The sequence below is a fragment of the Arvicola amphibius genome, chromosome 8 (genome assembly GCF_903992535.2).
Source record: "Arvicola amphibius chromosome 8, mArvAmp1.2, whole genome shotgun sequence".
Lineage (NCBI taxonomy): Eukaryota > Metazoa > Chordata > Mammalia > Rodentia > Cricetidae > Arvicola > Arvicola amphibius.
The window spans coordinates 52,874,593-52,901,085 of record NC_052054.1 but is presented as its reverse complement, the minus strand read 5'-3'; the positions used below and the strand labels follow the sequence as shown (position 1 = coordinate 52,901,085).

The window sequence follows — 26,493 nt, the reverse complement described above, 5'->3', positions numbered from 1 at the left end:
CAGCTTGGTCATCTAACCTGCTGCACACAACACCTACAACCAAGAACCCAAATGTAGAGAACAAAAAGGAGAGGCAGAAATTCTCCAGAAACATCAGGCAAGCACCTGGACGATGTTCACACTGTGAGCTTTCCCAAAGCCAAGGATTCATTGTTTAAGAAAGGTTACTTGCAGTTGACCCAAAGCTCAACAGCCTAGTCCTAAAAACGCACTTCAAAACGCTTTAAAACTTGCACACATTTATCACAAAAGGAACCGTGAAATGTCAGCCTGGCAGTGTCATCTTTCAAGGACTTCTGAGAGGCACTTTCGTGTGTTTCCTTTGGGTACAGATTTCACTGAGTTCAGACTGGAGAGATGGCTCAGCAGTTAAGAGTACTTGCTTAGTAGAGGACCCAAGTTCCTGTTCCAGCAGTCACATGGTGGTTCACAACCATCCATAGCTCCAGTTCCAGGGGATCTGAAGCCTTCTTCCCACCCAAGGGCACCAGGCACACACATGGTCCACAGACATACATGCTGGCAAAACACTCACTGTGGTGGCTATTCTTGGTTGTCAACTTGACTACATCTGGAATGAACTACAATCCAGAAATGGAGGGCACACCTGGAGGGATTATTTTTGCTTGCTTTGAAGTGGGTGAATCCAGACCTCTGAGGCAGTTAGACACACCCCTTTGATCTGGATCTTCAGGCAGGAAGCCACACCTTTATTCTGGGCTGTACCTTCTGCGGGAAGCTTTTGCTCTTTGCCTGCTTGCTCTCTCTGGCAAGTTCATTTCCTTCTCTAGCATTGGAGCCTACTTCAATGTATACTGAAGACCAGCTGAGACGACCACCCTTGTGGACTGAGCAACTTCTGGATTCTTGGCCCTTCCATTCACAGCTGACTACTGTTGAGATAGTTGGGCTGTAGCATATAAGTCATTCTGATAAGTCATTCTCTAAGTTCTGCTACTGTGCAGAACCCCGACTAATATACTTCTAAACATAAAAATGAAATACATTTTTAAAGCTTATTTTTTAGAAAGCCACTGAGTTAAAAAGGAGCTTCATCTCAAGGGTCAGAGTGTGTATTGTGACAGAGAGCTGGTGCAAGCAAACCATCACTTTCTGATTCTCCTTTGACAGCTGGTCAGATGACATAGTCAAGGCTGGGGCTGGATCGCATGCTGGAAACAGTCAGGGAGGACTTGTAATGTGGCCTGGTCAACCGAGGAACTGGGCTTGACTTTTAAAAAGTTAAACATAAGTTATTTCTTTCAGTGACTGAAAACAGTTGTCTGAACTACGCGATAGATGAATCTAGGTTTTTTAACCTATAAATTTTATGAACTCGAATGCAAATCAAATACCAGCAAATATTGTTGTCAAAATTGAGATATAACAGCAAGTATGAAATACACAACTGATTTTGAGGATTTTATATCAAGGGAGGATATAAAATTTCATTAATACATTTTAATATGAATTACATATTGAAATATTTGGCAACAAATGTTCTAGTCGCATTCTGTTACTGTGTCAATACCATGACCAAAGCAACTGGGGGGGTGGGGGAGGTTTTATTTGGTTTTACTTTCAAGTCATGATCCATCACCAAGGGCATGCAGGGCAGCAGCTCACGGCAGGAGCCATCGAGGAACTTGGCTTGCCGACTTGTTCAATGACTCACTCATTGGCTCACACTCAACTAGCTTTTTAAATAGCCCAGGACTATGAGGAATGAGAAATGGTGTTGCCCACAGTGGGCTGAGCCCTTGTACATCAGTTAATGATCAAGATGATTCATCACAGGTATGCCCACAGATCAACTTGATCTAGGCATCCCCTCAATTGCTTCTAATATAACTCAGTATAGGCTGTGTTGACAAGGCTGACCAGGATAGTAGACCAAATACCGTTGTTAAGATTAATTTCACCAATTGTTACATGTGACTTTTGAATATTTTAAATTCCTTGTGTCTTGTACCTCTTTTTTCCCTGCCAGTGCTGAGGACAGAGCCCAGTCTTGTGCATGCCAGGGACATACTTTGACCTGCATGCCCAGGCCTTGTTTTCTTTTGCAGGGTCTAAGTAGCTCAGGCTAGCCTTTAACTCAAGGTCCTCCTGTCTCCACCTGTCTCCCAGGACACAGACCTGCACCACCGGGCCTGGCTCACGTTATATTCTTAGTGCAGAGGTAGACTGCTATGAAGTAAATTAAATTTAACTTGTATGGACTGCGTCCAACACCAAAACCAAACCAAAAGCTACATAACCATGCTTCTGAATAGTTACCCAGCTGTCTAGGGTGCAAAAAATTTAATTTTCTTTAATACAAAATAGATTTTTTGAGAAAATGAGTATTAGCAAGTTTTGAAGAGATCATAAAGTCTTTTGTGTTCTAAGAATGAACAGGGACTAGAGAGATGCTCAGTGGGTAAGAGCATTTGCTGTACAAATGTGAGGAGCTGAGCGTGGATCCCAGCACCCAGGTCAAATCCGGGAGATGGCCATGTGTGCTTGTAACCCCCATGCTGTGAGGTAGAAGCAGGAGGATGGCTGAGGCTTGCTGGACACCAGCTTCCAGATTCCCATCTCAGGGAAATAAGGCAGTGATACACCAGGATACCCAGTGTCCTTCCGTGGCCTCCACATGACACACACATACCCCACACTCACACATAATGAATACATGGCTTAACTAAATCAAGAGTCTAACCATTGTCCTCCTGTGGCCGCCACAGACACACACACATCCCACACTCACACACAAGGAATACACGGCTTAAGTGACTAAATCAAGAGTCTAAAATACTAAAGTAAAACATTATTTGTAAGAAATCAACTCTATTCAGGTCCAGTTTCATATTACTTTAGTTGATACATGTCTACCACTTTGGTAATTCAATTTGTAAATTATAGGTAATAAAATACAACTTGGTAAGTATAGAACCTCTCCAACCCGAAGAATTGTCTATTTATGTAGATATCCAGGATGTAAACACATCTGGATTTCGGTGGGAATACAAGCAGTCTAAGCTAAACTAACAACTATTGTGGAAAAGACATTGATTTTGAATCCACTTCCTACTCCATAATGTTACTAGGACCCTCATCTCTTTCTCGAACATAAGGCCAGCTTTATGAGAGATAAAAGTCAAAGAATTCAAGTAGATGCAATGATCCTGAAAACAAGCCAAACATAATTTAATCTTTTGGTGATGGTTTGAAAGACACACAATCATAGGGACAGGAGGGTTACTTCCACCCTGAGGCTCAAAATTAAGTGGTGTGTTGATGGATTTCATCGAGTGTCAAGAAAAATAGATTAGTGTACACTTCCACATCTAGGAAGTTCTAAGATTGAACGTGCAAATTAGTATTTTGAGATCAAGTAGGCTACAGTAGTGTATTTAGGCCTTACACTGAATAAACTTTCTAGTTCCAGGTAATTAAGAATCCTTTTTCATGAAAATCAAGTCATTATCTAACAAAATTTGGTTTATTTGGAATGAGTATCTTGATTTAGTTTCATACTCTGGAGACGTTTTAATTAAAAATTTAACAGCCTGCTTCTTTAAAAAATGTATAAATCCAAGTTTTGAAGAAAAGTTGAACTCAAAAATTTTAAAAGTACAATTTGTGCCAAGTGGTAGTGGTTCGCGCCTTTAATCCCAGCATTTGTAAGACAGAGGCAGGTGGATCTTTATGATTTCGAGGGAGTCTGGTCTACAAAACAAGTTCCAAGACAGCCAGGACTGTTACACAGAGAAACCCTGTCTGGGAATACAAACAACAGAAAAGAACATTTTGCTGCAGTATCGTGAGTGTGGTTTTTGAATCTGAATCTACCCTCAGTGCGGCATGATCAGCCCACCGTACCACACAAAGATAAAATTCAAGGGGTGCTCTCTTAGGGCAGAAAAGCTACTGGAAGGGAATCTCCTGATTGATGTAATTGGGTACAGTCAGTCCTGACTTGTTTTAGACTGGCAAGTATACTGCCTCAGAGAAATAACAGAATGGAACCAACCACCATACCAGAAGAGTCAACCTATGCATAACTTTTTGTTCTAAAGAAGACCACACTCTATGGCCACGAACATTCAACTCTTACAGAAAAGTCTAAATCAGTGCTCCCAAGAGAAACTACCCATCTTTAGAGACGAAGTAGATGACTGTGGAGCCCCTCATCAATATTTAAATGCTAAATATGAATTGGTATTACAGATAAGATAGCTTTGTAATGCCAGCACACAGATTCTGTCCCAGTGGAGTCCGCTGTAAATAACCTGGTGGATCTGGAAGATGGGAGCCCAAAGGACCAGCCAATCACTACCGGCCCAGGAGAAGGGTCCAGTGGAACAGTCTGACGTGTGCGTGGGTCAGCTCTGCTCCTGGCCTAGTGGAGCAGGTAGGGGTGGATCAGGCTCCTGTGTCAGCTGTAGGTGCTGGGCTGGATCGGAAGCAGCAGCTGCCAACTGGAGCGCCTCTGTTTGCCCTTGGTGGGCGTGTAGATGCTCCAGCGTTTCCTTGGAAAGTGTGATGACATGCACTGGCTCTGGCTGGGAGGCCTCCATCTGGCTTCCAATCATGCCGAGGCTCTGAATGTGCTCTGTCTGCTCCTGCTGAGCTGAAAGAATCAGGCTCTGCAGTTGCTCGGGCTGCTGTGTGAGCAGGGCAAGGTTAGCAGCAGGGTCTGTGGCCATGCTCTGAGAGCTCTCAGCAGGTACGATGCTGACCCCCTGGCTGGGGCCTGGCATGAAGTTAATGTTATGCACGGAATCGGTTACCAGCAGCTGAATCTCCTGCTCTCCTGAGGTGGAGAGCTGGTATGGCTGCAGCTGAAGAATGTTCCGGACCTCATCAGCATTATTGCCAGAAACACTGTTAGAATCTGATGTGTGTTTCTCTTTGCTGTGAATTTTCAAGTGAGCCTTCAAATTGTCTAAGCGAGCAAACTGTAAGCTACACTCGGGGCAGGAGAAAGGCTTTTTGCCCGTATGTAGGATGCAGTGTCTCCTCTTGGCGCTGGAGTCAGAGAAGGACTTGCCACAGATGCTGCAGGAGTATGGCTTTTCTCCTCTGTAAGAAAACACACAGAAACACTTGCTTCCTACTTCCTGGTTACTTAGTAGAAGAAATCAAAGCTAAAGGAACGCTGAGCCCAGCAGCACTGCATCTCGAGTGTTTGCTGTCCTCTTTATAAGAATTCCTTTCCCTGAATGCCAATGCTTAAACCCATGTCAAACCCTTAAAATAAGTTCCAGCTCCGCTTCACACCAAAAGAAAACAACACGGGAGCTACTGGCCAGGCAGCTTCCAAAGTCACAGGCCCTACCAACTATTGACTGACTTAGAGTGAACTGCTTCTATGTGCTTCCCCAAGTCTCAAAAATAAAAAAGGGCTTATGGTAGGATGGCAGGTGGGACTGGCCTATGGAGGGTGAACTTTTATAAGTCTATTGTTATATGTGTTTCAGGTAAGAAAGTAAACATTTACATATTATACAAACAGTTCTATTTTGCTTTTAGTTCTTACAGCTGATTTTTAGATTCTAAAGGCCAAATAGATATATATGTATTATGATTAATATCAATATTAAAATTTTAACAGCTCCTAATTACGTTTGAAGCTTTTAGAAATATACGTAAGTCCATAATTTTTATCAACAGAACTCTTTTCTTTTGGATGGAATTTTCCTATGCAATTCAGTTTGGTCTCAAACTGTTGATCTTCCTGCTTCTGGCCTACCAGGTGCTGGGCTTGTAGGCATGCTCTATCATGCTTAACTCCAGATATTATTTTCTTCCTTTTGAGACATGGTCTAACTCTGTGGTCCATGCTAGCCTTGAACTCGTGGCTACCCTCCTGCTTCTACCTCCTATGTGCTGAGACTTCAAGCTTCATACTTCACTAATGGCTTAACTTGTGTGTGTAGCATATCTCTGTATGCGTGTGGAGGCCAGAGGTCACCACTGGTTGTCTTCCTCTCTCTCTCCACCTGATTGTCTGAGGGTCTCTCACTGAACCCAGAGCCTGCCATTCTGGCTAGCCTGGTGGTCAGACAACCCCTGGGATCCACCTTCCTCCGCCCTCTGACATACATGCAGCATCACCTCTGGCTTTTACATGGGGCTGGAGATCTGAACAAATTCTCATTCTCCTGCAAAAAGTAGTTTATTCACTGAGCCATTTCCCCAGGCCTTAATGTTTACTTCTGATTGAAGATGTAAGCTTCAGATCACCCCAAATAAAAACTACAACAAAATAATGAAGCCAACAATGAAGGCTTTTATTGGTCAGAACCAACATTGCTGGTTTTGTCTGAGAAATTATTTTTTAAAAAATAAGATAATAAACCACACAGAAAATTCTATCAGAGTAACAACTGGAAGTAAAGCTTATACAGGGCAAAGGTCACCCCCACAGAGCACCAGACTTCAGTGAGGCTGCTAAATGACAAAAAAGCCAGGTGTGATAGCATACACTTATAGTCCCAGGTGTATGCAAGATTATCCCAGGTGTATGCAAGGCTAGAGAGGTATGTCCCATGTCACCCAGTCCCAAACAAGCTTACCGGTGGATTCTGATGTGGGTCTGGAGGGAGCTCTTTGCCGTGAAAGACTTCCCACAGATTTCACAGGTAAATGGCTTCTCGCCTAGAAAGGAAAACAGAGAAAAGCGTTTATTAATTCACACCTGACACTGAAAAATAACAACCTTGGCCAGGTGGTGGTGGCACACACCTCTGATTCCAGCACCCAGAGGTAGGAGGATCTTTGTGAGTTCAAGGCCAGCCTGGTATACAGAGAGAGTTCCAGGACAGACAACCAGGGCTACATGGAGAAACCCTTTCTTAGAGGAAAAAAAAAAGAAGAACAAAATAAGAACCCAGGTGCTTTACTTTCCCAATGGGAGGAACAAAGGCCACTCTGTTAGAGCGCAGAAGGCACATCTGGGCGGTGCCAAAAGGATGCAGAGGAGGCGTGGTTCCCTCCCATGATGATGCAAGGATGCAGAGGAGGCGTGGTTCCCTCCCATGATGATGGAGCCTAACATGACTCCTGCACCTCTGCAGAACTTCTGGGCAAGGTGGCCCAGGACCTTTGAAGAGACCTCTGCACACCAGGGCACACTGCTCACACTTATATCTACCTTCCAAATATGTCTAGAGTCTGACAGTTTCTCACTTCCTCCTTCGTGGATCACAGCAGTCGTGAAAAGGGTCTCTTACTTCCCGGTTATACACTGTCAACTTGGTGAACAGTGTGGGCCTTTCCACACTGACAGAACATGTCACAGTGGCAGCAACTGCTCCAGTGGCCATATCAGGAGACAGCAGGCAAAGCTTCATACTACAACAGGTCACAGACACACACACACACACACACACACACACACACACACACACACACACACACACACACACACTGTTTCAGAAACCCTGCTAAATGAATGACTTTCCCATAGTGGCCTACGGCTCACATAAAATGTGCAAGTACTCAGATTTCACTCGTTAACAGCAACAAGTGTTCTTCAGTGTTAGTTTGCACACTACACATGCGACAATGGACTCTCATCTCCCCCAGAAGCCAAGTGAAGGAAGGATCCTAATGGAGGTGAGAGGAGTTTTGGAAAAATCAACAGCAAGACCTGGCCTCACTAGAGAAAGCAGAGGAGAGTTGCTCTTTCAGACTAGACATGTCTTCGAGCTCCACCCAGCACGGCACACACACACAAGGCAAGCTGGATGGATCAGTGTGTGCACATGGTTGCCTTCATCACGGAAAGGTTACAGGCAGGCGGCTTTCTAATCAGAGCTGCAGCTTACTCAGACCTCAGTCAGTTCCCACCTCTCATGTAGACTGTACCTGTTCCACTTGGGCTTCAAATACACACAGAGTCGGCAGTATTTTTTACACAGTCTAATTGTGTAGCTCTGACTGGCCTCAAATCAGAGGTCCACGTGCCTGTCTCCTGAGTGCTAAGAGTAAAGGCATTCATCACTGCACAGCTCCCGTTCAGCAGAGTGGGAAGTTCAGAGTTCAGGGAACTACACCTGGCTAGGGCCTTCTTGCTGTACCTCCAGGGCAGAAGGTGGAGAAGAGAGGACACTGGGGGGAAGGGAAAGGACTAAACTCATCCTTCTCAGCGACCCACTGCCCCACTAACAGGGCATCTGATGTTTTAACGCTTTTCGTCAGCCATTAGGATTCCAACACTGGTGAAGGACACTCCAGCCATGGTGATGAATCTCTCACCCCTGGCTTCAGATCTGTTTTGTGTGAACTCTCTCTTCAACCCGGGCCACTCCTCTCTTTTATTTAGTTCGGAAACACTGAGAGACCTCCAGCAAAGTTGCAGCTAGGAAAGACAGTAACAAAAGAAATGATCACGGCTTCAGGAAGGGAGTACAGTCTATTGAGAGGGTAGGAAACTTGGGAGTGTGCTCCAATAACGACTGCAATCCACAGCACTGCGTGCAGACAGGATGCCCAGACAGATTGGAAGGGCCTGACAGGGCACTGGCGTAAGTACAACCAAAATGCTAGGGGCACAAGGATTCACTGAGGTGTGGTGGGCTCAAAGACGAGCCAAAATCCCAGACAGAGGTTTAAATAGACAGATGATGTGTTCAGAGTGTGCCAATAAGCGGACTAGAGGGAGGATTTCCTGCCAGACTATGCATGAGGTATTGTGGTCAGGGCCGCGAGATGCAGGAGACAGATGGGACAGAGGTTAAAGGCGGATACACGAGGGCTTGAGCAGCAAAGACGTGAAGGAAGTATGTAACATGAGGCTCAGACAGTAACAATGAAAGTTGAGGCCAGAGACGGAGGATGACTCAGGAAGACGCAGGCAGAGCTGACTCAGTCCCAGAGGGGCCACGACTTCTGCCTGGTTTCCAACTTTTTACAATCTGGACTATTAACAGTTTGTCATGTCAGCAATGATGACTCTGTCCTAAATTAATGAGCTCCCAGTCTCTTCACCGCCCTCCTGACCTGAAAGCCTTCCTCTCTCAAGTCTGCCAACCACCTATTCCAGGCCCTTCCTTCTCTGCCCACCCTGCAAGGCTGCTCAAGCCCTCTCAAGACACATTAAAGAACGTCCCTCTTCCTGTTCATGGCCCTGCTGCTTCAGTGGTCTGCCCCACTGTCTGGAGCCTCACCCCACTGGTTCTCTGCAAACCACAGGGCTTCCACAGTCTCGAAGCCCTGCGTCCATCCGACTGGCGGCACACCACATGCTCTGAGTCATCCAGCACTTGCTCTGCCTTCCTGATCCAGGGCTCCACTCTGGGGAACAAAACTTGCCCTCCCTTCTGGGTTCCGTCACACTGTGCTGAGATTCTCAACAGACACACACAGACTGCAAGGGCCTGAGGTCCCGAGAGGCCCCAGATCCAGGAAAACTCTAACTCATCTCAACACAGGCAGAGCAACTTTGGCAGCTTTGTACCTAACCCACAGAATGAGGCTGTGACTGAAACTGTAATGTCATGGACTCGGTCATGTGACTGGGCAGGACAGCCACATGAGCATGGGAGCCCACAGGGAGGGCCAGTATCTAACACGATCTAGGGCACAGAGCTGCTGGAGAGGTGGAAGCTACTCACAAGGATGGCTGTGCACACAAGGCACACTGAGCGACATTCCCACCTTAAGGACAGGAGAAAATCACAGTCCATGGTGGTAGAGCACACAGTCCCAGCACTCATGCTGACACACGAGGACCGAGTTCTTAGGCCAACTGAGCAGCGTAGCAAGACCCTTTCAAAAGAAAACCCACAACAAACAAGTGGCCCCTTATCAGTTATGTGAGTTTGCCTGGCTTGACTATGTCCCACAAGCCTGACCTGCTCCAGGTCCGGGAAAATATCCGACTGTGAGACCATGAGCCAGATCCTTCTCTTAGCAGCACCTCTCACGGAGGCACCGTGTACCCACTGGCACCTCTCACGGCAGTGCCGCCTGCCCACTCGACAAGTAGCCTTCGGTATCCTTCTGGGGAACAGAGATATAATGTGCCTTTGGTTTCTCTGGTGTCTGGTGCATGGCATCTCACCTGGAGAGAGTGTGCACTTGAGGTCTGAGAAACAAGTGAGGGTCTAGGGTCTTAAACCAAGTATGGCTATGCTAGCAAATGCCTGCTTTACATCCTAGTTCAGGGGTAAGGAATGAGCTGCCGATGTGCCCATTAAGCTGAGTAAGACAGGTGTGTTGTATGAAGACCCTATCCTTGAAGAACCCTAATGTTTTGAAGGGTTTGGCTCATTCTCCCCAACAGGGACCAATTTCTAATTTTTTTTATTTGCATTTTAATAACAAACTCACCACATAGACTACACAGTCCCTGAGATGGTTCATTATGAGGGAGAGACCATCTCCTTTTTTGGGGGGGAGGGTTCCAGACAATGTTTTGCTGTAGCTTTGGAGCCTGTCCTGGAACTTGCTCTGTAGACCAAGCTGGCCTTGAACTCACAGAGATCCACCTGCCTCTGCCTCCTGAGTGCTGGGATTAAAGTTGTATGCCACCATTACTCAGTTTGTTTGTTTTAAAGCTTCACAAATGTTTGAAATGTGCAGCTATAAACAAATAAACTGTGCTACATGGCCCTGTTGTCCCTGTGGTCTACCCAAGCGTCCTTCTCCGAGCGCCCCATCTCAGAGCTTTGTACTGCTGTCTCCCCAAAGCACACTGCGGTTTCCACTCAAGCGGCTCTCATCCCTGAGACCTTCCCAGGACAGCCTCACCCAGAGAGAAGCACCTCTTCCCACACCATACCTAATTTCCATGCTCCATGGACATGCTACCTATCTGTTTGTCTGGGCCTCCCTTCTCAAACGCTGATGTCACACCAGCAAGGACTTGGACATCTCTTTATCTGTCCTTTGGCCTAAGACAGAGCCTGGTACTCAGCAAATGGTCAGTAAGCATGCAGTGAATGGCTGCATTACAGTCCACAGGCCTACTAGTGAGAAGCCTATGGAAGTGAAGGAGCCACCGAGATGCTTGGCTGGTGACGACACCAACACCAAGTCTGAGAACCTAAGTCTGATACCCAAGACCCACATGGTGGAAACTGACTCCAACAAGCTGTCCTCTGACTTTCACATGTATGTTGTGGCACCTGTGTGCACATGGATGGACACATACACATACTATAAAAAATTAAGAATGTACAGAGTAAGTTTCATAAATGTCACCCCTTATAAGATAATTTCCTAAGTGCCTAGGGGTCTGGAGAGACTGCTCTTCCACAGGAGCCAACAACTCCTGGTCTCTGGGAGTACTGCGTGCATGTGGTGCGCACACATAAACGCAGGCAAACCACACTCACACGTAAAATAAAAACAAGTAAATCTCAAAACTGCTGAGAATCAGAAATAACACAGATTGGTTTTTCAGATTTTAGAAAATTTTCTCTCTTGTTCTCTCTCCCTGTCTCTTTCTCTCTTTCACACATATATATACACATTTTAGAGATGGGATCAAATCTACATACAAAATTCATCATGTTTTATATAAACTTCCTCCACACAGCCTGGTGAGAATTTTAGACGGTGTTTCTGGAAACCTAAATTTTGACTCTGCTCTGTCCCCTGAGGACAGGTGTGGCACTTTCCACTGTGGTATCACACCGACACTTAAAAAGTTGGGGATTTGGAACATTTTGGGGTTTGGGGAGTTTCTGGTCCCGGGCACTTGGATATTAATACTTAGGTTTTCTTTTTTTTTTTTTTTGGTTTTTTTTTGAGACAGGGTTTCTCTGCAGCTTTAGAGCCTGTCCTGGAGCTAGCTCTTGTAAACCAGGCTGGTCTCGAACTCACAGAGATCTGCCTGCTTCTGCCTCCCGAGTGCTGGGATTAAAGGCGTGCGCCACCACCGCCTGGCTTAGGTTTTCTTTAAGTTAGGAAATTACCAACCTGCATTAAAAAAATTGAAGTGCCAAAGGCTAAATAATTCTTGTGTATGTTTGTTTTTGTCTTTTGAGCCAGGGTTTCTCTGTATGGCCTTGGCTATTCTGGAACTCACTCCATAGACCAGGCTGGCCAGATCTCAGAGATCTGCCTATACAGTATTAGTAGACAACTTGACAGAATCATTAAATAATCTACCTTAATAGAAACTGTTTCTTGGAAAAATCCAACAGGCTTATTTTTAACCCATATCCCTTCCAAAAGATCCAAGATGGACAGTTTTACTTCTCTGAACTTAAAATGGAAAAAAACAAAACAAAAAACCCTACCTGCCCCAACAATTCTGCCTTCTCATTCCTGCCTCTTTGGGAGGTAGCAATTTCATAGTTGAGCACTGGCTCCAGAGGACAGAGAGAGGAACCCTGTGTCTACCTTCGTGTCTGGTGTATGCTTTCTTTCTAAACAATTTATTGCTCTCCTCTTCAGTGTTGAAGGGACAGAGTGACACAGAGCCAGACCGAGACTGACACTATGCTGTGGAATGACACAAATTCTCACACGTGAACAGCGTTTGTCAGGTGATCTCCATTTTGAGCCAACTCACAGCAGGATGTAATGTCCCCACACAATAGTGGCCATAGCATTTTGTGCTGGCTTACAGCACTTTGCCTTCACTTTGGACTTTTAAATAAAACCTACGATGTACCGCACAGGCACAAGCATACAAGTACAGGCGGAGGACACCACATGCAGCAGGGAGGCTTGAAAGAAAGGCGGGTTACCTGTGTGCGTTCGCAGATGCTTCTTTAGCTGAGACACATCCATGAATTTTCGATGGCAGTGGCTGCATTCTGGTAGTGAGTGGCCTTGCCGCAACGATAAAAAGAGTGTCAGTGCATGCATGCTCTCCCTGCATTTCTTCAGTGATTTCTGTTAAAGCGCTTCCCTGAAAAATAATCACTGTAAATATGGCACTTTCCAACAACAATAAACTTTATCACCCCAATGCATCTCAACTCAGCCAGAGTCCCCCTCGCCCTTCTGAATACCCTTCTCCTGAAACACTGGAGGGACTGGCCAGCTGAGCTTGAGTGATGCCCACCCCTGTTTCCTTTCTTATCAGCTGGCAGAAAGAATAGGACCTTCAGCAATCAAAAGCCATGGGTGAGACATCCCTTTCTAGATGCCACGACTAACAGCCAACTAACCGAAGCCTCTTGAGCAAGGAGCACTTTTGGATACAGCAGTTCTGTGGTGGTTCCATGTATGGTGCAAACATTATATTGAACCTTACAGTAGTGGAGAATAACACTACAACCTCTGACCTCTCTCTCTCTCTCTCTCTTTCTTTTTTTTTTGAGCTAGTTTCAGGTATCCCAGGCAAGCCTTAAACTCACTACACACCTGAGGGTGGTTTTGAACTTCTGACCCTCTTGCCTCCATATCTCAGTGCTAGGATAACAGATGTGTGCTCGCATGCCTAGTTTTATGTGACACTGAGGATGGAACCCTAGGCAAGTTCTCTACTAAACGAGCTGCATTCCTAGCCCGACTGTTTTTTCCGGTTCTTTCATTTATTCTGTAAGATGAACCTACTGTTTCACAAATACTTTGTATCTGCATTGCTTCCCCAGCGATGCAAAACTTCTCTCACCTTATTGGTATCGTACCTGTATGGACGCGATAATGACTCTTTAGCTGTCTTTTCTGGCTGAAGTATTTTCCACACTGATCACAGGTAAAAGACTTCTGTCCTGCCAAATAAAGAATAACAACCACCTACACCATGCCCAAACTGCAGAGAATTAGAACGCCCATGAAGAAGTTCAATAACACAGTGCTCAGGTTCCCATTTTCTGCAAGTGATACGAGTATCGTGTCTACGTACCCAGAAGCAACCTTTCCACAGTGTGCAAAACTATGCAAGGCCACAGGGGGAAGTGAAGCCTGGGGTAAAACTACAGGCAGCAAGTGGTTCTCACATACAGAATGCTAAACTCTAGTGTTTAAGTAAAACACATTCAAATGTACACTGCACCGCAGAGGCCAGTTACTAAGTTCTAGCTGAAGGCTGGTGTCATTCAGAATAGCACATCAGCACATGCACAATCCTGTCTTTCAATGGCACTGTGTGGAAAATGACACCAGGCTGCAAAAACACCATTTAGATGCTAGAAAGGCCACCCCAGGAAACAGGAACCTGGTGGCTGGGGGCCTTCTCGTGCAAGTCCCATTACCTGAGTGCAGGCTCATGTGCTCCAGCAGGGAGTGCTTGGTGGTCAGCGCTTTGCTGCACACGGTGCAGGTGTATGGCCGCTCCCCCGTGTGCATCCTGCTGTGGACCTGCAAGGAGTGCTTCTGGGCAAAGCCCTTCCCACACTCGCTACATTTGAACGGTCGCTCCCCTGCGATCAAAGCCAAGAAGCATGGTGTAAATAAGGACCTGCGCACTCTTCTCTTCCTCCCAAACTAAAATATGTAATACAGAATCATTCGGAATTCTAAATATTTAAGGCAAAACCCCAAACTCCAGTGGATAGGTGAGCTATCAGTAATAAAGGTCTAGAAAGTGATAGAAGCCATGAGATGCAACCTAACTTTTAAAACCCAGGCTTCATATTCATAGAAATGACAATAGCTTTTAGTGCCCTGATCTTGCATATTATTAGAGGTTTAAAAAAAATCACCGCATTTGGGGTTGGAGAAGTGGCTCTGCTCTTACAGAGGACCCTAGTTGGGTTCCCAGCACCCACAGAGTGACACCTAACCACCTGAAACTCCAGGGAATCTGACACTCTCTTCTGGTCTAGGCATTCGCATGGTGTACATACATACATATATACATGTAGGCAAACCCTCATACACATAAAATAAAAACCAATCTTTATACTATAGTCAAGGGAAGCCTCTGATAGTGAAGACAGACTCCACAGCAGATACGGAAACCAGCAATGCACAAAGGGTATCAGGGACACTGGGCACAGCAGCGTATATCTGTAACACCAGCACTGGGTAGCTGAGGCAGGAAGATCAGGATTTCAAGGCCAGCTAGACTACATAATGAGATCATGTCTCAAACCAACACAACAATTTATTGGGGTTGGGGATTTAGTTTAGGTGTAGAGCAACTGTCCAAGGAAGTACAAGGCCCTGGCTTGGGGCTCTAGAACTGGAAAGAAAAATTTAAGTTCCTAAAAACCAAACAAAAATGTAGAAAAAGCACACCTAGAGGCTTACAAGTACAGCGGCAATCTCTCAGAAACTGAACAAAGATGGAAAGTACAGGTGAAAAATAAGGAAATTACAAGTTGTGTCTAGGAAATTAAGACAGCAGGAGTTCTGGACTGGAAAAGAAACATGGGGGACAATACAATGTGATAAATAAAGCAAAAGGAGAAAACATGCACACAGGGTGAATGCAAAATTTCAGGCCAGGGGAATAAAGGAAAGATTCTACACGCTGTTTTACTGAACAATGAAATACTTTAAATCATGATGGAGGACTCTCATTGGTTAATAAAGAAACTGCCTTGGCTTTTTGATAGGGCAGGATTTAGGTAAGTGGAGTAGACAGAACAGAATGCTGGGAAGAAGGGAAGTTAGACAGACGCTTCAGGCAATCGCCATGCCTCTCCTCTCTGGGTCAGTTGCCATGAAGCCAGCCACCAGGTCAGACATGCTGAATCTTTCCCGGTAAGCCACCACCTCGTGGTGCTACACACATTACTAAATATGGGTTAAAGCAAGATGTGAGAATTAGCTAATAAGAGGCTGAAACTAATGGGCCAGGCAGTGTTTAAAAGAATACAATTTGTGTGTTGTTATTTCAGGTTTTAAGCTAGCCGTGCAGAAGCCAGGCAGGACAAAAAGCAGGCCTGCCCGCAGCTTATCACTACAAAATCATGCACAATTTGGATAAACAATCTAGTATTTGCATCCATTAGTTACAGAGCCCATTAGAAAATAAAACAGAACCCACACAGTTCAACACATAGTCGGGATTTTGTTCTGTTCATAGTGCTCTAATTCAGGTTCTCACCATACAGAATCTGAGGGGCTTTCTTTATCAAGAGAGCATCTCACATATCCCTGGCTTGCCTTGCAGCCAAGTATGCTCCTGAACTTGAGATCCTCCTGTCTCCAATTCTGCAGTGTGGCGATCATACAATGCTCAGTTCCTGTGATGTTGGGGGAGTGACGCCAGTACAGTCACTCTGGTGACAGAGTGACATCTCTGGGAAACTTCAAACATGGCTAATCCGGAGAAATACCAGAAACCTGGGTGTGGGGCACAGCTGCAGAGGCTCTAGGCAGTTATAATGAGCAGGCTCAGAAACACAGCAGCAGGTGTGGCTAGGTCACGTGACAGCAAAACTAAACACTAGCTCCTATATGGAGGCTTTCAAGTGACAATTACAACCTGACCTGAAACAGGGCAAATTAAACAGCTCAAGAAAATGCTTGAGGATTTCTGCTAGAGATACACTGTCCAATATGGTAGCCATCAGACATACATGGTTATGAAACAAAATTAAAATTCATTTTCTCAGTCTTGCTATCTAAATTGAAGTGATAAAACTTCTGTGTAGGGCTGGGATACAGCTTGGCTGTAAAACGCTTGCTTGCAGGCACCTAAACCCTGGGTTCCATTCCTGGGACTGTAAAAGAGGAGAACAGGTCTCTATGTTGTCAGTGGCTGCCATATTGGTCATATGGAGAGGACATTTCAATGACAAGGGGGTCTAATGCCAATGCTGAGTCAGAGGCACCCAAAAGGAGGTAAATCTTCACAAGATGGTTGAACTATAAAGATGTCTATAGAACGGCAAGAGAATGCTTCTGCAAAGATGGGGGACACTCACAAATCAAGGGCAGGAGGGGCTATATAACTTGATAAGTAAACAAAACAAAACCCAGGGCTCTGCTCTGGATCAGGCTTGCTGGGTCATCGTGGCATGGCTGGGTCCACTCTAAGAGCCTCTCCTCATCTGTACACTGCGGACGTTACCTACTGTGAGACTACTGAGAACTAAACACAGGAGCACCTAAGAAGGCTTTACCGCAATGCCTATCATGCAGAAATGGAACAATTATTAAATACTGTCATGACAATTCCCGATTTCCCAATGAGGTGCACTAGTTTGGAAAGTGTAGTTACCAGTGTGGCGCCTCTGGTGGATGGCTAAAAAGTGATTATACTTAAACACTTTGCCACAGTCTTGACAGCGGGCCTCGGGACCACCGGCGCGCTTTTTTCTTCCACACAGCCTCTTGGCGGAAGCCTGGTCGTCTTCATCTCCAATGAGTTTGTAGTCTTTAAGCTTGACAGACCTCCGAATCCTCCGCTTGCTGTACCTGCTCAGGCTATCCTGTCCATCCCGAGCCTTGGGGTCACAATTCTCATCCTTTTCGGCAGGCAGCTCCTCCACTCTACCTGGCTCACCCGCAGGCTCCAATTTCTTTTCTTTTGGCATCTGTTCGCTCGGTTCCACACCGTCCCCTTCTCTAGCCACAGAGTTTTGTCTGTTCTGAACCGAATTGTTCACTCTGAGCTGCATCTCCTCCTCTGCAGCTAGTTCTGATTTCCCCTCCTGCACACTACTGCCTTTTCTCGGTCTTCCCCGTTTCCGTTTTAAAGGATCATTCTTCTTATTAGAAATAACGACCACTGGGGGTCCAGTGCCGTTCAAAGCCGGCGGCTTTGGGGAGCTATGGTTCGTCTGGAAGTCTGTGTACGCCTTTATCAGATCATAGACTTTCAAGAATTGAGCAGTGGCCAGGATCTGTTCTGTAGTTTTCTCACTGGCATGTAGATACCCTGTGTAGATAAACTCCAGCAGAATACCAAAGGTGTCTGCAACCATGCCTTCCAACATATAGATAGACTGGCCAATCTCGCCCTCTTCCGCAAACATCATCGAGAAATACTCGCTACTGGCAGCGAGTAAGGCTTTGTGGGCTCGGAAATGCACATTCTCCACGATTAAGGTAATATCACAAAGAAAGCCTCTTTTCCTCTGGTCCTCGAGGCTAGCCAGGACAGTGTCACTGTGCGTGTCTGAGTGCATAGCAAGCTGAGCAGAAGTCTCCGGTGTTGTCTCTGCCATCTTCTCCAGACTCTGAAGAGGCTTAAATCTGAAATAAGAAAACAAGGTTTACTTAGGAGGAAATACTGTCTAACAAGGCTGTGTTCGTGCTTCAGTTGAAGTCTACTCAGAAGCCCAGCCTTGGGTTCTCACCCTGTTGTGGCTACGGATGCTTCTCCACTATCCATCCACATAACCTCTTATGGTCTGGAATTTCCTCTGGAAATTACAGAATGGGACCAAATATCTGTACAGCCTTCCCTTGCATGAATTTGGTATTTAAACTTTCTAAAGCTGGGTGGTGATGGTGCACGCCTTTAATCCTGGCACTCAGGAGGCAGAGGCAGGGGGATCTCTGTGAGTTCGAGGCCAGACTGGTCTAGAAGAGCTAGTTCCAGGCCAGGCTCCAAAGCTACAGAGAAATCCTGTCTCGAAAAACAAAACAAAACAAAAAAACAAAACAAAACAAAACAAAACAACAACAACAACAAAAAAAACCCCTCTGGGCAGGAGAGATGGCTCAATGGTTAAGAGCACTGACTGCTCTTCCAGAGGTCCTGAGTTTGGTTCCCAATAACCATAAGGTGGCTCACGGCCATCTGTGATGAAATCTGGTGCCTTTTTCTGACATGTAGGCAGAACACTATCTACATAATAAATAAATCTTAAAAAAAAAAAACTTTCTAAGTGTGGCTGCACAGTCACCGTTGGTGGTGCACATGCCTTTAATCCCAGCACTCGGGAGGCAGAGGTGGGTGGATCTCTGTGAGTTCGAGGCCAGCCTGGTCCACAGAGCGAGTACTAGGACAGGCTCCAAAGCTACACATAGAAACCTTGTCTCGAAAAACCAAAACATAGTGTGGCTGCACAACGTTGGAGTTGGGGCTATGCTGTCTCAATCCTACACGTGATTAGCTGTTTGGTCTGTGGGAACCAATATGAGAAAGATAAAAAAGAACGCACGCAATAGAGATCTGTGGTGAAATCCCGCCAGCGTCAAGAGGCCCCGCGCAGAGCAGCGCCTCCGAGCTGCGTTCCAGGCCCAGTGCCTGGGTCCCGCGAGCGCTCCAAGGAGCAAGGCCCCCCGGGCCCAGCCCACCGGCGGCGGACATACCTGTCGGGGCCAAGCGGGGTCCTGCCGCGGCCAGCCCACCCGGCCACCTAGAGGGGACCCGGCTGGCAGGGCACGTCGCCGCTCCCCCGCCCCCACCGCCGCTGCGCGCTGGCTCTCAGCTCCCGCGGACGCCGCAAACGCCAACCCGGAAGCGCGTACCTTCGGCCGTCGGACCACGTGACCGTATAGCCCCGCCCCGGGGCGGAGTTTGCTGGGGAATCCGGAAAGGGACGGGCTGCTACGGGAACCTGCCCGTACGCCTAAGTCTCCGTCCTGCCGCTCTGTCTTCTCTCCGCCGAAACCTCAGTCACTTTTGTCCGGTAGACGCCAAACTGCTAATGAGGCATGCGTGGTGGACCAACGTCTTTATCCTCACCATCGAATGCTAAATGTTTCTCTCGTCTGCCTTCCTTCCCTCCCCGAGTTACGCACCCTCCGCGCCTTGTTTATCCATGGAATGGAGCTGTTAAAACCAGTGCCCATCTGGTAGGGTTAGAAGGGGCTGAGTAAGTGCTTGGCTTGGCTAATGTGACTGAAGTGACCGTTGTTTTTCTTCACGTTTCCAGCATTTTCAAGAGACTTTTGAGGGTTTCAGTTGTCTTAGCTGCGGTATTGTTCCCTCTAAGACCCAGGAGGATGGGAGAGTTCTCCAAATACAGATAGTCACTCTTCTGGGTAGCATCTGATGTGGCCCCTCTGAATAGATACTCCTTAGTTCGGTCTCCAAGCCCTACTCAGATTCGTTCTGGACCTATTTCCAACTGTTCGAGCGTTTCCGCTCAGCGTTTATGCTTCTCTCTTACCTGATTATTTCCACTTCCAGATTCCAAACCTGCCATCTATATCGTCACCGTTTGGAAAACTAGAGGTGGAATTAAGTTTTCGGTTTTTTTGGGGGGATGGGTCGGGGAGACAGGGTTTCTCTGTGTAGTCCTGGAACTCACTCTGTAGACCAGGCTGACCTCGAACTCACAGCTACCTCCTGAGTGCTGGGATTAAAGGTGTGCGCCACCACCACCTTGCTCATTCTTCCTAGGTTTTTTTTTTTTTTTTTTTTTTTTTTTTTTTTATTAAAAGTAGCTCAAGTCACACAGCTTCCCACTGAGGTTTCCCCTTTATCCTGAACAGCCGCTAAATCGTTCAGATTTGTGGGATTCGGGAGCTCTGCTTGATTTCTGCTTTCCAGGAAGAACATGTGATCTTTGAATTTAGCTCCCACCTAGATTTTTTTCCTGCCAAAAGAGTTGCAGGAAAAAGACTGAAGTAAAAATAGGTGTCTAATTTGGAGAGTAAACAAATAAACTAGATCAAGTATACTGACCTATTTTTAAAAAGCAATTTTTTTAAATTTTACATACAGATTAATCTGTTTAAATGGGAAGCTGGCTATTAGTAACAGTGTCACTAGGAACTGGTCACCAGGAACCAGTTTGAGGAAAACCGTCAGCAGGGCTGGTTTTAAACGATGTGGCCGTGCTAAATGTGAGATGTGACTAGATAACTATGTAAAGACACAAATTAAAATGAAAATAACCAAAAATGCTAAAAATATTGAAAAATTTAAAATGTTAGCTGATAGCAAGAATCTGTAGCGTTGGAGATTTTGATAGTGATATTATTAGAGCATAGTTTATACATACACCTTTGATCACTTGCAGAGGAAGTACTGAGATAAGTGGGGTCTTAGTTAGGGTTTACTATTGCTGTAAAGAGACACCATGACCACAAAAGAAACATTTAATTGAGGGGACTCACTCAGAGTTCAGAGGTTCAGCCCATCATGGTAGGAGCATGGTGGTATTCAGGCAGAGATGGTGCTGGAGCTGAGAGTGCTACATCTTACAGGCAACGTGAAATCAACTACACTTGAGTGTTATCCTGAGTATATGAAACCTCAAAGCCCGCCCCGTCCGTGACACACCTCCTCCAATAAGGCTATACCTTCTTCAACAAAGCCACACCTCCTTAGAGTGCCACTCCCTATGAGATTATGGGATTATGGGGGCCAGTTGTATTCAAACTACCACTGGGTTATCAAGAATTTTTCCTCTTATCTTTTCCATATCTAATTTCCATTATTCTGTTGTGTGTGCCCCACCGCTACCCCCACCCCCCCCAAAAAAATCAAGAACTTTATCAAGAGTCCTCTGCCTGCTAGCCTCTGGATGCGTTGGATCTATGGAGATGTTGACAGGACTGGAGGAAGGAGAGGATCATGAGTAGTTGCCAGGTACGGGCTAGTGCAAGTTCTCTGTGGGGGTGAAGGGTATCAGGACCTCTACGAACCTGCTGAAGAAGCTGAAGTCCAGAGTCCATCGTGACTTCCAGGATTTGGGAGGAACGAAAGGGCAATCCGCTGTTCAGTGGTACTAGTCAGTCTTGGTGCACTCCACTCTTCCTTCTCGTCACTCCCTCTCCTTTTTGTCCTCCTCATCCTCCGCTACACTGGTTCAATAGTGCTCCTGCTTCCAGGCCCCCCCCCCCACCTCTGTACTATACCAAGTGCTATATACTGGCTTTGAAAAGAACAGCTACTAGGGACTGGTAGAGCACCTAAAAATATACACAATATACACTGCTTTTATACTAAGGAGTTCTCAGCATCCCCGAACAATGGTATGGTGTGCTTGGAATGCCTTTTATCGCTGGTTAAAAAAAAAAAAAAAAAAAAGGTCTTGCTGGGCAGCGGTGGCACACACCTTTAATTCCAGCACTCAGGAGGCAGAGGCAGGTGGATCTCTGTGAGCTAGAGGCAGCCTGGTCTACAAGAGCTAGTTCCAGGCACCAAAGCTACACAGAGAAATTCTGTCTTGAAAAAAAACAAAGTCTCAATTTTGATTTTTTTTTTAATTTTTACCTATCTTGATTCTGATAAGTCTTTTAGTTCAAGTGTTACCTATTGGAGAGAATTCTTTTCAAACCATCCCAAAGTTAAGTATTTGGAGATGTATCTTTCTCTACCCAGTTCTTCATTTATAAAAGCAGAAAAAAAGCAAAGAAAAAGACAGAAAAATCCCCTACCACTATATAAATGACATGTGTTGTGCTTGAATTTACTCCCATTCACCACCAAGCATATGAAATTTTAATATATTTACTGAGTTCAATATATTCTCAAGTGAGTTGAATGAAATAAAAAGTATATAATAAAATTCAAAGTGTTTAAAACTATAGAATTTATTCCTTTTTAATTTTGAAGTGTTTACACCAAATGGTGGCTCCCAATCATCTATAACTCCAGTTTCAGGGAATTCATGTTCTGATCTCTGCAGGTACCAGGAACTCATGTGGGTGCACACGTATACATGTAGTCAAAATGTTCATGCACATACATAAATCTAAAAAATTAAAAATGCACTGTATGTGGTAGTTTGAATGTAATTGACCCCCATAAGCTCAGGGAATGGCGCTACTAGCAGGTGTGGCTTTTTTGGAGTAGGGGTGGCCGTTTTGGAGGAAGTGTGTCACTGTGGGGGTGGGCTTTGAGGTCTCATATCTGCTCAAGCCACACCCAGTACCTGTTGGGACCCACAAGACTATACAGTGAATGCACAGCTGACAGACCAATAAACAGATCCACAAAAAGTGTGTATGTACACGTCCACACGGAGCAACCCGTTTTGCAGAGCTGCGGGAACATTTGTCTTTTGGAGAAGTCACTGTCATATCTGTAGGAACCTTGTGAAGCCATGATTCTTCCCTTTGAAATGGGATTTGTTCCCCAAACACCTCAGCAGTGTGATTTCTGCAGGAGCAAGGGCTTCATTCCCCCCACACTCAACTCGAGGCCTTAGTGGGATAACATTCATTCTTTGTGCTAACAGTCAAATTTACATAGAGTCAATCCGACAAAATTACCTGCTAACAGACCACATAGAATTTCTATAGAAGACAGGCAGGCACTGAGCAGAAAGGTGGCATGCCCCACCTTTGCTAACAAACAAATCTGGGGGTCCTCAAAGCTGGTTATCACAAAAGAGATTAGATGAGGAGATGGGTGAATCCAGGATTCAGGGGTGTTTAGTAACTTTATCTAATGGTTTGGAATGTCAGATACTTTCCCTTCATTGCTGGCTCTTTCCTGGGTCGGGTCACCTGTTCTGGAGTACTGCTTTGTCAGCTTCTACCTGCACACTTTTTTTTATTTTGATATGCATATTATCATTGTCCTTGCCTGTGGAATTTTCCAGCTATGTCTGTAAAAACTAGAAACCTCATGGAGATCAGCTCTTACTCTTCCTCTCCTCGCTACTTCTACTTCTTCCCCTTACTCTCCCTTTTTCTCCTTTCTCTATCCCTTACCCTTCTTATCCTTTCTCTCCTCTGTGCCCCCTTCACTTCATTTTCCCCTTGCAATTAAAATAAAGAAGATGCAGAGGTAATGTACTTGAATTAATTTTTTACCCTCAGATCCTGGCCTGCCATAGACATCCAATTCTGAGCCCTGAGGGATACTGAGGCTGGTACTCAAGGCCCCCGATAAGTGTCTCAGTTCACTTCCTGCTGCCTTTGGGTTAATATGTAGAATTCTCAGCGCCCTCTCCAGCACTGTCTGCCTGCATGCCACAATGTTCCACCATGATAACGGACCTCATTAAAAGTTTTACTTTATAAGAGTTGCCATGGTCGCCGGGCGGTGGTGGCGCACGCCTTTAATCCCAGCACTTGGGAGGCAGAGGCAGGCGGATCTCTGTGAGTTCGAGACCAGCCTGGTCTACAAGAGCTAGTTCCAGGACAGGCTCCAAAGCTACAGAGAAACCCTGTCTCGAAAAAATAAAAAAAAAAAAAAAAAAAAAAAAAAAGAGTTGCCATGGTCATGGTGTCTCTTCCCAGCAGTAGAAACCCTAAGACATGTAGGATTTAATCTGATGCTGTATGTTAATTCAGTGATAGACCATCTGACACACTGTAGACACCCTGTACACGTGACCTGTTCGCATTTCTCCTGTACAAGGCTCTACATGTATGTAACTGCAGTTGCATGTGTGTGTCAGGGACCTGCACTGGCCAGAGCTATAGCATTCTGGGAAATAGTTTCTCACTGTGTGGGTTTCCTGCACTCTGTTGAGATACTCAGAGGATATGATCTTCAAGAGTAGGGTTAAAAAGGGGGAACCATACAGGCTTTGGTTCCTGGCTCAGCTCAGTGACTTCTTCCTAAAAGACGGGACATTTGGTGCATGGCCGTGCAGTGTTCAGCATCTTCAAACAGTGCCAGCTGAGTTGCTAAAACTCACAGGGCAGCATCCTGGAGGTCATGACACTCTCAGAGAAGCTACAGAACCTCCCATGCTTGCTTGCTTGCTTCCTTTCTTTCTTCTGTCCCCAAAGAGGAAACAGAGACCCTTCACAACTCTGTGACTGGTCTCGCTGCTTCTTTCCTGGCAGACTTGAACTCTACCCAAACACGGTTGTTTAGGTTGTTGCTTCACAGCCCCAAAGAAACTAGCCCAACCTAAGCCAAATTTCTTTTTTTCCCCTCAGTTCATATAATCTATTGCAGTTAGCACACAACTTAAAAAGTTCACCAGCACACCAACAGTATGAAATGAAACAATGTTGTAAGTTATTCCCCACAGTGGTCAAAGCTTGACATCAGTCCAAGGTTTAGAGCAAAGGAAGAATATGAAAGTGTGAAAAAAGCAATCCTTCACTTACAATGATCCTAAGCCAGATTTCTTAAGCTTTCCTGAAACTCCATGCCCAACTCCTTCGCTGGGAACCCTCGTCCACAGGGCATCACTTGTCCACCACAGCCTCCTCCATGCACAGGTTCTCTGGATAAGTGTGTGGACCACCACCGTGGCATTCTTTCTTTGGAATCCAAACTGACTCCATTTGGGATGGCTTGGGGTTCTACCTGTGGGTTCCTGCTGCCTCTTTTGGGGTAATTCTAGCCATAGGTTCAGTGGGACCTAGTAGAAGCAAAATTAAAGAACATGACCTCATCAAGTGATGTTCAGTGGCTATGGACCTGCTCTTGGGCATGTAGGATACTTCCTGGAGATCTCAAGAAATACTTGAAGCCATCCGTCAAGGGCTGCTAGCCTTCAGAACTTGAAACTCAGAGGGCACAGAACAATGCTATTGGGCTTAATTGTTAAAGAAAGCCAGTATGCCCCACTGGCTGGAGAAGACGGTGGATGTTGAAATCTCATTAGGAACTACAAGGTCAGTAAAATATGAGCTCATGGTGGGAAAATAGTAAATTGCAGATCTAAAAAAAAAAAAGGTGTATAGGGTGCCTGGAGAGAGGGGCTAGATTCAACAACTGTGTGGTGGCTCACAACTGTCTGTACCTCCAGTTCCAAGGTATTTGGCATCCTCAGATATACACGAGGCAAAACACCCATGCCCAGAAAGAAAGAAAAGGAAGGAAAAGAAGGGAGGAATAAAAGTAAGTTATGGGAACCTTAAAAGTTCTAGCCTTTAAAGCTTTCAGTCAGGGTTCAGTTAAAGATGCCAGGATGAGCTAAAGGGGGATAAAAACCTGAGGGTAAAGAAGTCTACTCACAATAGGTTTCTTCTAGCCGTGACTCTTTATTCTTCTCTCTTCAATCCATCATCTCTCATTGTCCCTCCTTGTTCTGCCTTGTTTTAACTTATTTTTTCTTCTACCCATTACAAATGTTCCCAGTCATATATACCCTTAAAAGAGCAATTCCCCAGCCCTAGCAAGTTCCAGGGCCAGAATTCTTTTCCCCCATAAAATCCGGTAAGAACACACACACACACACACACACACACCCCACAGATCCGTGCATGTCCAGTGAACTCCTTAATGGAGAAAGTTAGTTAAGAAAGGAAATCATCAGGGGATTCTAGAAGGGAAGGCTAGTGTGTTATGCTACATTTTCAGGTGCTGGATAAAAAAGCTAAAAGATTTATTTGATGAGATAACAGAGACCACATACCGCAGTTTCTTCCGGCCTAGGTCTGGAGTTTACACTTATTGCTCTAAGCAAAGAAGAGACCTGGGCCTCTAAATTATCAGTTCCGGGCTATGCTGTTATCAGCCGTTCTGCTTGTGGGGTAAAACCAGAACAGGAGCTTGGGCAAGTAGTAATTCTGGACCCTAAACACTGACCAAATGCCTGCTGATAAAGATAATTGTAGGAAGGCAGTTCTCTGCATTTACCTAAGGGCAGGGAGCTGAGACCTGGTAGTGGAAACATGTTTTCACATAGCCCAAAGGTGCAGGAAACAGTTCTGAACTGTGGGAACCAATTCCCAAATATGTAACAGAAGGAAGTCAGCTATAGCAAAAAATCTACAGCAAAGGAAGCCACTTTAGTCACAAAGCAATAGCACCAGGAACTCTTGCTTTTTGGTTTAGCCTTTATCAGACCCCTTGGTTCTGACAAGTCGCTCATGAAAAGA

The 26,493-nt window shown here is 45.6% G+C and overlaps 1 protein-coding gene across 2 annotated transcripts; it reads right to left on the bottom strand.

Annotated features, from left to right (window-relative positions):
- Positions 1-1,409: 1,409 nt before the first annotated feature.
- Zbtb24 (zinc finger and BTB domain containing 24) lies at positions 1,410-19,262 on the bottom strand. Of its 2 annotated transcripts, XM_038340192.2 has the most exons (7): positions 19,114-19,262; positions 17,072-18,048; positions 14,151-14,318; positions 13,584-13,667; positions 12,696-12,779; positions 6,567-6,648; positions 1,410-5,070 (listed from the first exon to the last, which is right to left on the bottom strand). In XM_038340192.2, exons 2-7 carry the CDS (start codon positions 18,018-18,020, stop codon positions 4,371-4,373), a joined length of 2,067 nt encoding a protein of 688 aa, XP_038196120.1. In that variant the 5' UTR covers positions 18,021-18,048; positions 19,114-19,262; the 3' UTR covers positions 1,410-4,370. The 2 variants fall into 2 exon arrangements, with proteins under 2 accessions (XP_038196120.1, XP_038196121.1); XM_038340193.1 differs by lacking the exons at positions 1,410-5,070; positions 6,567-6,648 and having other exon boundaries at positions 12,704-12,859.
- Positions 19,263-26,493: the final 7,231 nt, after the last annotated feature.